Genomic DNA, 13,584 nt, shown 5'->3' on the forward strand with positions numbered 1-13,584 from the left:
AAAAATATTCTATTTTTCCTCTTAACTGAAAGCCATTTTCAGCTTTCACCATGAATGTATTATTTCCATCCTGCTTTGTAGTTTCACTGCACTTCATGTCAATGTGCAAAAAGCTGCTGTTTTGTATTGTTCTGTTTTCCATATTTAAGTTCTCCAGAAATTTGCTAATAAATTTGGTAGTGCTGAAATTGTTTACTTCAATGATGTCAACAAAAAGTTCTGTTCACTGTCAACAGCCAATTAATATTATAATTACACAATTTGGATATATTTCAGTAGATGCAGTATTTCTTAATAACTGTATCTGCTCTGATTCATGTGACAAGAAGAATGTAAATGTTTCATCAATAGACCACAATATTATTCTAGAATATGGGAAAATAAGATGAACAAAGTTTCCTATTTTTCTGTGTCCTCTTGCAGTGCTTCTTGAGACTGCTGTTTAGGATTCAGTAAACCCACAAACATAGAGGAGACTAACTGTGTTTACGTTGCCTGTCTAGCAATGGCTTAATTTTAAAATTCTGATCTCTCTTTATAAATCTATCCACAATGTTGCCCCTCCCTAGTTCAGTAAATGTCCAACTCTACATTTCTCTGAGATATCTGCACTCTTTTCATTCTTGCTATGGAATATCTTGCTTTCTCCAATATTAGCAGCTAGGTCTTTTGCTCCATAGGTCTTAAGGTCTGGAATCGCATCTCTTAAACCTCTCCATTTTGCTTCCTTCCTTTTAGATATTTCTTAGGTGAAGATTGAACTTGTGGCCTCCATATTCCATACATCTAGGTATTTAAAATAGACTGTTCAGGCACATGCAGATCTGTAATAGTTGTACTTGAACCCAAGTGTCCTGGCCCAGAGGTAGGAATACAACAATCATACCACAAGAGCTCTCAAGAACTTACCTGTTTGACTAAGCTTTTGACCATGCCTTTGTTTCCTTTTGAGGCTATTTTGCATTGCTTTATAATTCTAAACTGAAGTGTATTGTGATTTATGTTTATTTATCAAGTTTAAACATAGATTTTTTTTAACTTGAACTAGTGTCACATTCCAGTAAGAGGTGGGGAGAGGAATGTTTTGTACCTTCAAGATTGTGAGTAGCAACATCTGACTGTAGAGCCACGTCCTAAATTTTAGGTACACCTTGAGCAGTAACCAAGGTTTTGAAATCTTTGAAACTTTGATCGTCACCTCCACACCCCATACCTCCCTCCACTGATGTTTCAATCAGTGGCTGGTAACTCTAATAGGCTTGAAATGAACTGTTGTGTGACAAAGCTCAACAGTACCAGCTGCTAGAAGACTTTACATGAGTATATCCTATAGTAACAGATACAACAATTAAAACGACGTGTGTTTTAAAAATTCAAGAGTATACAAATAGTCACTTACTAGTATGGAGTTTGAGCATTGCTGAAAAAAGACATGTTCTGTTGAAGCTTTCGTCTTGCACTTGTCAGGACAGGTTGAGGTGTTGCCATAGAAAATGCACCAGTTAATGACACCTGACGGTTAATTGCTAAATTTAAAAAAGTAAAGAAGGCAGGTTGACTCTGGTTAAGATATTTCCTTGAGAGATGAATGAGAATATATATCACCTATTTTGTTGACTTGAAACAGATGAAATGTATATACAGTGCATCATCTTTCTCACTGCAGAGAACAGGATATCTAGTACTAATATGTCTGTTAGAGTCATAGAGGTTCACAGTAGGAAACAGACCTTTTGGTCCAACTTGTTCATGCATACCGACCTTCCTAACCTTATCTAATCCCATTTGCTAGCACCTGGCCAATATCCCTATGAAACATTCCTATTCATATATTCATCCAGATGCCTTTTAAATGCTGTAATTGCACCAGCCTCCACCACTTCCTCTGGCAGCTCATTCCATAAAAGTGCCATTGTTTTGACCTTTTTTCCTCAAAGTTCCAAAACAATGCAACAACATATAAAATAGTAATTGCTGCTCTTAGAATTCGAGGAAATCGTCTCCAACTCTGAAAAGACCTCAAAAAGGAGAAGCTCTTACAGGCACAATTTTTTCCTTTCCTCCATCTTAGAATACCCAGAATCCAATTTCTTGCTTTAAGCATCTTTATTGAGCGCCCAATTTACGCAAGTGTGACAATGTGAACCCACTGACAATTCTGTATTGTTGTCAGCATAATTCTTCTCTCATTCCAGATTATGTCACAAATGTTCTCTAATAACATTCTAAGCAAAGTCTCCTCTCTTAAAGTCCTAAGAATTGGAGCCCCATCTCTTGCACTATGCTGTAGCCATGTATTGATCCTCTCCATCTTCCTGTTCCTACTCTTGCTAGTGCATGTCACTGGCAGTAAGTTAGTGATTACTAACATAGGGGTCCTAATTTTTAAGTTCCAGTGTAGATTCTGAAAGTTTGACTGTCGATCCTCAATTGCTGTCCTCTGTACCGACATGTTCTACAACTTCTAGTTCACTCCTTTCCTCCTGCAGCATATTCTATATTCTCTTCATGATATCCTTTATTCTGGCACCAGGAAAGCAACACACATGCTGGAGTCAGCCTGACTATGACAGCTACATTTCTAATCTTTGTAATTATTTTCTGTTGAATTCTTTGACCTTTGGTTGCATGGTTTCAACTGCAATGCTTCAACATGTCGTCATTCCTTTGCAGCAGTCTCCAGTATTGAGAAACTATTGAATGTGGCATACACATCAAATACTTCTGTATTGCTTGTTTCTTCCTGAGCTTGCAGATTATCTTTTTGGAAATAATGGAATTATTATGGAATAAAATCAACTAAAACCTTAGGTGCAGATATAAAGAAGTCAAACATTAAGTAAAAATAAGGAAAGCAGTATGAAAAAGAGGAAACTGCAGGGTTTAGTTTTTGAGTAATTAGCCATCTATATTTTTATGGCTTTCAAAAGAAGAACCACTCATGGAGCACACCTCAACTCTTGATGCCTTCAAGACTGCTGACTTGATATCATTTTATGTGTCTTGACTCTCCTGATTTATTTGTAAAATCATGTTCTCTTGATCTGTGAACAATGTCACTGGATCCACTGTTTCCCATTGATGAATTTCAGCATAACTATCAGAAGCAGATAAACAGGTTGTACTGAAATTTTTAGAGTTACATTTTTAATAATTCACTGACATCATGGCATTCATAATGTGGTGAATGTTAATAGCAAATTATTTTCTGTCCTTGTAGGAACATTCCGATGCACCTTCTGTCACACTGAGGTGGAAGAGGATGAATCTGCATTACCAAAGAAGGATGCCAGAACACTGTTGGCAAGATTTAATGAACAGATTGAACCAATCTATGCTCTACTGCGAGAAACTGAAGATGTTAATTTGGCCTATGAAATCCTGGAGCCAGAACCAACAGAAATTCCATCGCTTCGGGCAAGGTTAGCTTGGGATTTAAATTTTCTTTATAGTTTTATTTTATCAAAATAAAAGTGATTTATAAATCTTGTAAAGGTTGAACTTTAAGCAGCTTTTACTTATGAAGACTGTACTTTTGACTCATCTCCCCACATAATCAGACTCTCTGTACTATAAATCTATTATATTCATAGCGCAGTATATGAATATCATTAGGTTAAAAATGAGGGAAGTAATTCAGCTGAAAGTGCGTGTATAAGACTGACTTTAGTAGCTATCATCATCATCCTGGTTTAGTATTTCTTTTTAAATTATATATTAATTTTTATTTGAATGTTTCCGTATGTTCAAAGTGCTAGGTGGCAAGATTTTTAAATAGAATCTTGTGTTTAGTCACTTTAATTTGGTTAGTTCTGGGTTCAAATTCCATTCCAGGGTTTAACACACACCAGTGCTAAACTTCCAGTGCAGTTCTGAGATAGTGCTGCATTACTAGAGGTGCCATCTTTCAGGTAAAGTGTTAATCTGAGGCCTCATCAGTCTGTTCTGGTGTAAATGATCCCATGGCAGTATTTCGAATAAGAGCATGGGAGTTGTCCCTGGTGTTCTGACCCATATTCGAAAGCATATTAGCTGTTTATTAATACATATCTGTTTGTATGGATTTGCTGTGTGCAAAGGACTGAAGAACTGCTTACAAAAGTGATCGCTGTTTAAAATATTTCATTGACTGTAAATTATTTGAGACCTCCATAAGACCATGAGACCATAAGACATAGGAGTGGAAGTAAGGCCATTCGGCCCATCGAGTCCACTCCGCCATTCAATCATGGCTGATGGGTATTTCAACTCCACTTACCAGCATTCTCCCCGTAGCCCTTAATTCCTTGTGACATCAAGAATCTATCAATCTCTGCCTTGAAGACATTTAGCGTCCTAGCCTCCACTGCACTCTGCAGCAATGAATTCTACAGGCCAACCACTCTCTGGCTGAGAAATGTCTCCGCATTTCTGTTCTGAATTGACCCCCTCTAATTCTAAGGATGTGTCCACGGGTGCTAGTCTCCTCGCCTAACGGAAACAATTTCCTAGCATCCACCCTTTCCAAGCCATGTATTATCTTGTAAGTTTCTATTAAATCTCCCCTTAATCTTCTAAACTCCAATGAATACAATCCCAGGATCCTCAGCCTCGTATGTTAGACCAACCATTCCAGGGATCATCCGTGTGAATCTCCGCTAGACACGTTCCAGTGCCGGTATGTCCTTCCTGAGGTGTGGAGACCAAAACTGGGCACAGTACTCCAAATGGGGCCTAACCAGAGCTTTATAAAGTCTCAGTAGCACAACGGTGCTTTTATATTCCAACCCTCTTGAGATAAATGACAACATTGCATTCGCTTTCTTAATCACGGACTCAACCTGCATGTTTACCTTTAGAGAATCCTCAACTAGCACTCCCAGATCCCTTTGTACTTTGGCTTTACTAATTTTCTCACCATTTAGAAAGTAGTCTGCTCTTATTCTTTTTTCCAAAGTGCAAGACCTCGCATTTGCTCATGTTGAATTCCATCAGCCATTTCCTGGACCACTCTCCCAAACTGTCTAGATCCTTCTGCAGCCTCCCCACTTCCTCAGTATTACCTGCCTGTCCACCTAACTTTGTATCATTAGCAAACTTCGCTGGAATGCCCCGAGTTCCTTCATCCAGATCATTAATATATAATGTGAACAGCTGCGGCCCCAACAGTGAACCCTGCGGGACACCGCTTGTACCGGCTGCCATTCCGAAAAAGAACCTTTTATCCCAACTCTGTGCCTTCTGTCAGACAGTCAATCCTCAATCCATACTAGTAGCTCACCTCGAACACCATGGGCCCTCACCTTGCTCAGCAGCCTCCCGTGTGGCACCTTATCAAAGGCCTTTAGGAAGTCTAGATAGACTACATGCACTGGGTTTCCCTGGTCTAACCTACTTGTCACCTCTTCAAAGAATTCCAACAGGTTTGTCAGATACGACCTCCCCTTACTAAATCCATATTGACTTGTTCTAATCAGACTCTGCTCTTCCTAGAATTTAGAAACCTCATCCTTAATGATGGATTCTAGAATTTTACCAACAACTGAAGTTAGGCTAATTGGCTATAATTTTCCATCTTTTGTCTTGAACCTTCCTTGAACAAGGGGGTTACAACAGCGATTTTCCAATCATCTGGGACTTTCCCTGACTCCAGTGACTTTTGAAAGGTCTCAACCAATGCTTCCGCTATTTCCTCAGCCAGCTCTCTCAGAACTCTAGGATGTATCCCATCTGGGCCAGGAGATTTATCAATTTTAAGACCTTTTAGCTTTTCTAGCACTTTCTCTTTTGTAATGGCAATCATACTCAACTCAGCCCCCTGACTCCCTTTAGTTGGGGTATTACTCATGTCTTTCACTGTGAAGACTGACACAAAGCACTTGTTAAGTTCTCCTGCTATTTCCTTATCTCCCATCACTAGGCTTCCAGTATCAGTTTGAAGTAGCCCAATATCTACTTTTGCCTGTCGTTTGTTTCTTCTCCAGTGGTCATGAAAAGTGCTATACAAATGCAGTTATTTCTTTCTTTGATTATTAGATTAGATTAGACTTACAGTGTGGAAACAGGCCCTTCGGCCCAACAAGTCCACACCGACCCGCCGAAGCGCAACCCACCCATACCCCTACATTTACCCCCTACCTAACACTACGGGCAATTTAGCTTGGCCAATTCACCTGACCCGCACATCTTTGGACTGTGGGAGGAAACCGGAGCACCCGGAGGAAACCCACGCAGACACGGGGAGAACGTGCAAACTCCACACAGTCAGTCGCCTGAGTCGGGAATTGAACCCGGGTCTACAGGCGCTGTGAGGCAGCAGTGCTAACCACTGTGCCACCGTGCCGCCCACGAGGCATTATATAGGCTGATAAGTTTTATCTAATCATTCCATGACACCTATTATGTAAATAATGTGTCTTTGAGTTCTTGTCTGCCAGCTATCAAAAAATGGAAAAAAAGACCATTTGGCCCATCAAATCTAGTATGAACTTTATGCTTTGCACACAATTTTGCTTCAGTTCATAGGTAGTGCAGACAAGTCTGTCAGAGTAGAATGTAGATGTGAGACATCTGTAGAAACTTAAAACTATTATAGTAATGCTATATACTCCCTTCCTGACAGCGCTGAGAGTCTACCACATGCAGCACTTCAAGAAGGTGGCTTACTACGACCTTTTCATGGAAAATTAAGGGAAATTTTGGACTTGCCAGTGAGACAGACATTCCCATAAAAGAATTGAATTGAAAATTGGGATTTTTTTTAATAGTTCAATATGAAGTATTTAGGAGTTCTACTTTGCTTGATGTTGCTTTTGTAAATCATCATATTTTATTTGTTCTGTTTCAACTTGAAGAACATCTACTTACCACTTTCCTTCATTTTCTTAAAAATCATTTTTCTGTTGATTTGATTTTGTCAATCACTGCATTAGTTGCCTTTATAGATTTTCAAGTTAAGGTTTAGAGAGCAACCTAATTTGCTTTCTTCAATCTACCCAGCATTTTCATCCCTCTGTTAGAGATTATCATCTTAAAATTATCCAACCAAAGATTTATGGAAGTTCTGTAAAATCTTTTATCTTGTTGATCTGCTCATTGCAAAAATTTGAATGTTTTATAAACCTAAGGCAGATATGTTCCAGGTAAATAATTTTGTATTTCAATATGTCTTCAGTATCTTATGTTTCTGAATTTTTAGCAGGTCTTTTGCATTTCACAATTTCATGTTACCTATTATCATATCTAATTCTGTATATGCCCTTCACCTTAACTTTGCCTCTTGTATTCCACTGTGTAAGTTTTTAGCACTTCTGTTTATCAATCTATTTATTGATATTTCCCCCTTTCCTTAAATGTCCATTGTTCTTCTTTGTGCTATTTACTTGTTGGCTTGGCTTAATGAATAGCATACTTAACCCTGAATCAAGAAGCCACAGTTCACTCTTCACTCTTAAGATTTGAACATGTAATATGAATTATTCTTCTAAACTTTCATTAAAATGTTATGGGAACCTTTCTTCCAATTTGATCAGGAAAGTGTAAGAATCCACAAGAATTTTTAACCAAAAGAGGAAAAATATTCAGGTTTTATCTGATTTTTGGTAATTTAGTTAAAAACCTGTATGTATTATCAATATTAATTCTAATGAATCATGTGCAACTGAAGCACATGCATTTCCCTTACCTTAGTCACTGTTAAGACAGTCAGAACAGCATTTTAATTCAAATCCAGGTAAAAATAAATGCAATTTAATTTTTTTTTAATCAGTTCATGATTGAACATATAAAGTGAAAATGAGCAGAAGTCAGAAAATAGCCTGATTGTTAAAGGCATGCATTTTTCAGCAAGAACTGTTTAAAAATTCTATATATGGAGTCTTTTTTTCTAGGCTCAATTTCTTGCAACATGACACTAATAAATGTGGACACAGGTGCAGCAGCATAACATGTTTTTCCATTTGTTTTTCATTCTTTGTTGATACATTTCCTTGGACTGTTTGTTGTATATTTATAATTGGTAATATTTACTGACTTTCGTTTCAGCCAACGAGCACTTGGTGCTGGCAGTGGAGCTACACACCTTCAAAAAGAATCGTGGGCAAACAAAGGACCTACGTATGAGGATCTCTACACTCAAAATGTCATCATTAATATGGAAGAACATGATGCTCAGCATAAAATTGTATCTGATGGCAAGCCAGCTAAAGAGAGACCAATCTGGATGAGGGAGAGCACTGTCCGAGGAAGCTTTAAAGATTTAGAAGAAGTGGAAGGTGAGATATCTGTTTGACTTTGTCTTTTCTTCTGATTTGTTTGCAAATTTATCGGTGAGTACTGACTGTACTGAAGCATGGAATTTTTAGCTTGTTTTAGCTATTCAGTGTAAAGATTATGCTTTGTTAGCCAATTTTTTAAACTTCTGTATTAATTTTCAAAAAGTGTGTAAGTTATTCAAAGCTAAGAGTCTTCAGTATTGTGTTACAAAAGTTAATGATAAATAGGAAACCAGCAGCTTTGTTTATAATTATAGTCATTCATTGGATAAAACATAAAAGAGAAAATGCTGGAAAATCTCAGCAAGTCTGGCAGCATCTGTAAGGAGAGAAAAGAGCTGAAGTTTCTTTTCTCTCCTGACAGCTCTTTTTTTTCTCCCTACAGATGCTGCCAGACTTACTGAGATTTTCCAGCATTTTCTATTTTTTGGTTTCAGATTCCAGCATCTGCAGTAATTTGCTTTTATCCATTGGATAAAACATAATGGCCTGGAAAATGGCGCTCCATAAATTGTACTATTTTATGTAGTGAAGTCAAACATGGCTCAGTGTTGGCACTCCTGTCTCTTTATCAGAGGTTGAGAGTTCAAGGCTCATGCTCTAGTGCAGTACTGAGAGAGCGCTACACCGTCAGAGTGTTGCTTTTGAAATCCCTGGCATGTCAGAGGCTGAGGGGTAACCTTACAGGTTTATAAAATCATGAGGGACAAAGTCTTTTCCATGAGGTGGGGGGAAGACATAGGTTTAGGATGAGGGAGAAAAATTTAAAAGGGACCTAAAGGCAACTATCTACGCTAAGGATGGTGCATATATGAAATGAGCTGCCAGTGGAAATGGTGAAAGCTGGTACAATTGCAATTGTTAAAAGGCATCTGGATATGTATATGAATAGGACAGGTTTAGAGGGATATGGGCACTTGCTGGCAAATGGGACAAGATTAATGTAGGATACCTGGTCGATATGGACGAGTTAGACCAAAGGGTCTGTTTCCTTGCTGTACATCTCCGTGACTCTATGTGGCAAAATTTTCAACACAAGGAAAATACTTTGTGGAATTAACTGCTGCATTTCCTACATTATAACAGTTATCACAGAGATTGATGGACTGCTCTATGTCTCACTCTAATCCCACTACTCTGAAAGCCTCAATGCATGTTTAATTGTTTTGCTCAATTCCTGTTATGGCTAATCATCTGCTTTCTTTAAACTTAGAATGAAAAAGTCCATCAACCGTTTAAAAAACTAATTTATCGTAAAACAAGACTTATTTCACTCAAATGCAAAATTGGTTTTATCACACTTAATTTCTAATGGGAAAATGTAAGCCACTTCACTTATACAGAACACTTTTGTCCAATAAATCTTAGTCCTTGGATACAAGAAGTATACAGTTTGAGATGTTTAGATGGCTGTCAGTCTGATCTTATGGTACACAAAGACCAATGTCTCTAAAACATGCAGTTTTCAAAATGGACCTTTGCAAACTTTATTCAGGAAATAGGGGTGAACACTTTCAGAGGCTTCTAATGCAAGAGCAGCAGAACCAGGCTACCAATTATCACGCTAGACCCACAATGAAGGGGTCTAGAAACAGGAGAGCTGAACTAAGAAGCTTTCTTTCACTATTGGCTTTTCACCAACTACACCATTAAATCATCAAAGCAGAAAGTGGGACCCAGTAGTAAGAGTCTGAGTGTGTGATTTCTATTTGAAAAAAAAGTGGCTATCAGAAGAAAAATGTCTTGATCAAAAGAATTCCAATGTGCTGTGTTGACCTCATTTTAAAATAAAAACAAATCAAGGTATCCCCAGTCCTCCAAACTTAAGAACATTGAAATAATACGTAAGGGGCAGCATAACCTCTCAATGTCTGAAAGCATTTTATAACCTATGAAATGCAGTCACTATAATCTATAGGAGGCATGAAAACTAATTTGTGCATACCAAGCTCCCACAAACTGCAATATGCAAATGGACATTGTTTTAATTGATTACTAATTGTTTTAGTTTTATCAACAGAGGAATAAATATTGATAAATATTAGGCAGGATACTGATGGAAACTCTCCTCTTTAAAATATTAATGGGATCTTTTATATACATCTGAGAGGTTAAAATTTCATTTGTAATACATACTTCCATTAGCACAACACTCCTGTAGTACTGTACTAAAGTGTCCACTTAGATTTTGATGTTGAAGTCTTTTGAAGTGGGACTTTAAACTCTCAACCTTTTGACTCTGAGGTGAGAATGCTATCAACCGAATCATAGCTGACACTGAAAGACTTTTAAAAAATGAACTAATTGCATTAGTATTAGCTTGATCAGTATTAGCTTGAATCATCAAATTTTAACTTTCAAAGCCGTGTTGATAAGGTGGCAGCATCAGCAATGTTGGATTAAGTCTAGTTGGTGTGGCTGCGTTTATCATAAGGGGAGTAGTACAGCAGGCTAAAGCCTTTGATGTTTAGATTAGATTAGATTCCCTACAGTGTGGAAACAGGCCCTTCAGCCCAACAAGTCCACACCAACCCTCCAAAGAGTAACCTACCCAGACCCATTCCCCTACATTTACTCCTGACTAATGCACCTAAGACTATGGACAATTTAGATAGCCAATTCGCCTAACCTGCACATCTTTGGATTGTGGGAGGAAACCCATGCAGACACAGGGAGAATGTGCAAACTCAACACAGACAGTCACCCAAGGCAGGAATCGAACCCGGGACCCTGGTGATGTGAGGCAGCAGTTCTAACCACTGAGCTGCTGTGCCACCTATGATAGTAAACAGCTTCTTCAGTTTCAATATGGGTGTCTTGTAAACCAATGGTGGTGATGTTGGGTGGCAAGGCATCCAGTGAAGTTTTGTCTGGGGTTGATAGGCCCTCAACATTAAATTACCATAAAAGCAATGAGTTGCTCAATGTTGAGACCGGTGATTCAGGGTGACTGGGATTGCTCAAAGCAGTAATTCAGAGTGCTTTCATTTTCTTTTGGAATTTCATCTTCTGGTATATATTTGCACATATTTAGCAGCAAACGAGTTAAGAGCACTTACTGGCCATTCAGCCACTCGGTCCTGCTCTGCCATTCAGTAATCTGATAGTAAATTCAAATCTGCATTCCCACCTATGCCTGAAAGCCACATTTGAACCCCATGGTTGTTCTGTGTCTGGATGAAGAGCTGGTTGTTGAAGGTGAAGACGTTGTGGTCGAGGATCAAGCAGATGAGTTGTAGGATGGTGCCTGGAAATTGGCAGTTGTTGGTGTTGAGTACTGAGGCTCTTGCAACAATGCCATCATCATGACGTTTGCTGGTGTAGAGTGGAGAAACGTTCATTGGGATGAGGAATGTGCCTGGTTCAACTGGTCTATTGGTACTGAGTTTCTCTAAGAAGTCTGTAGGGTCATGATAGAAGCTGCAGTTTCCTTGTACTGTGGGTTTCAAGATGCCCTCAACACAGCCAGAGAGGTTCTCACACAGGGTCCCAGGATGCCCGTAAGCCAACAGATAACCTCACGATGTTGCACTTCTCCAGCTTCCATCCTAAACATGTTAAAGAAGCCATCCCCTCCTGTCAAGTCCTGGAGGTACACAGAATCTGCTCAGACAAGGAGGAACGCGATGGACACCTAAAGATGCTGAAAGGCACTGTCATAAGATCAAGATATGATGCTCAACTCATCAGTTGACTGTTCCGACATGCCATAGCGAAAAACTGCACTACCTCCTCAGAAGACAGACACAGGACATGACCGTCCAGTATTCCCTCACAGCAGATAAACTATGCCATTTTCTTCGCTGCTTTCAATATATTATTGACGACTATGAATATCTCTCCAAGAGCATCCATGCATCTCCACTTCTCATCCTCAAACAGCCGCTAAACTTAAACAGACTATTGTTCATAGCAAACTACCCAGCCTTCAGGACAACATTGACCACAACACCAAGCAACCCTGCCACGGCAATCTCCGCAAGACGTCAGATCATCAATACGGATACTGCCATAACATGTGGGAACACCACCCACCACATACACAGCAGATACTCAAGTGACTCAGCCAGTGTTGTCTACGTCATGCGCTGCAGGCAAGGATACCCTAAGGCCATGCAGATGCTGTGACAACAGATGAATGGACACCGCACAACAATCACCAGACAGGGATGTTCTCTTCCAGTTAGGGAGCACTTCAGCATTCAAGGCTATGCAGCCTCTGTTCTTTGGGTCAGTCTCCTCTGAGGCAGCCTTTGAGATACACAACAACGTAGAATTGCCAAGCAGAAACCGATAGCTAAGATCCATACCTATGAGCCCACTCAGTTGTAATCTTGGGTTCATGTCTGGCTACATGTAACCCCACCATACTGTTCTGTATCTGTAAAATCTTCCTTACTGTCCTGTTTTGACACCATCACCTTGATAACTTATCTCCCTGCCTTATTCAGTTTATACAGTTTGTTTGGATTACTTATTATTTTGGCTAGACCATCGGTATACAACTCTTATGCCTATCATGTTATTCCAGCCATTTGGTTTGTCTCCAGCACCGCCTTATTTTTAATTTTTAGTAATTATCTCGCTGCCTTAATTAATCGGATTACGGTCATCCCTTCACTTGCTATTCAGCTGTTGACACTGATCTCTCTGCCTATAAATTCTGTGTCTGTGTGCTTTTCTTCACTACCTGACAAAGGAACAGTGCTCCGAAAGCTTGTGATTTCAAATAAGCCTGTTGGACTATAACCTGGTGTTGTGAGATTTCTGACCTTGTGGAGATACAAACAATGCTGCACATTACTAAGCTGTGTTCCCATTTCTAAGTGGTAGACTCATCATTTTGCACTCCGCAAATGTTGAGGCTATTGTTTAGCTCCTAAGATTTGCATTTGCTAATAAATTATGCTGAACATGATCAGTTTGCCCAAAATTGTTTAAAATTATAGCCATATGTAGAATACTCTTGAATATAGCAGCTGAGTCACCTGCTGCATAGGCGGGTAATAGCATCTCTTCAGCCTGATTAGAAAATAGCTAAACTAGGCAGGGGAAGAGTGGTCTTGTGGCACAACGATTGTGGCCCTACTCTGGGCCCAAGTCCCATCTGCTCCAGCAGTGCATCATAACATGTCTGAAAAGATTGATTAGAAAATATGTTTGAGAGGAAGATTGAAATTCTCCTTTTAAAAATAAGTAATTTATTTTCTATTTATTACCTTCTATTGATTTTTGTCAACTTTATTTTTATCATCGACACTGGTGTAGCTGTTCTTTTCTCTCTGTCATCTCACTGCTCTGGTAAAGCAGTGTGTTGGTGAGGACGTGAACA

At 39.1% G+C, this 13,584-nt stretch overlaps 1 protein-coding gene across 6 annotated transcripts in view; it reads left to right on the plus strand.

The window, feature by feature from the left end:
* gtf2e1 (general transcription factor IIE, polypeptide 1, alpha) overlaps positions 1-13,584 on the plus strand; it is a 53,405-nt gene that overhangs the window by 35,256 nt on the left and 4,565 nt on the right. For all 6 annotated transcript variants that reach the window (XM_060833609.1, XM_060833610.1, XM_060833612.1 and 3 more), the window contains 2 exons: positions 3,221-3,422; positions 8,023-8,252. In XM_060833609.1, coding sequence (XP_060689592.1) covers positions 3,221-3,422; positions 8,023-8,252 — 432 coding nt within the window. The remainder of the gene's footprint in view (positions 1-3,220; positions 3,423-8,022; positions 8,253-13,584) is intronic.

This window comes from Hemiscyllium ocellatum, chromosome 12 (assembly GCF_020745735.1).
Source record: "Hemiscyllium ocellatum isolate sHemOce1 chromosome 12, sHemOce1.pat.X.cur, whole genome shotgun sequence".
NCBI lineage: Eukaryota > Metazoa > Chordata > Chondrichthyes > Orectolobiformes > Hemiscylliidae > Hemiscyllium > Hemiscyllium ocellatum.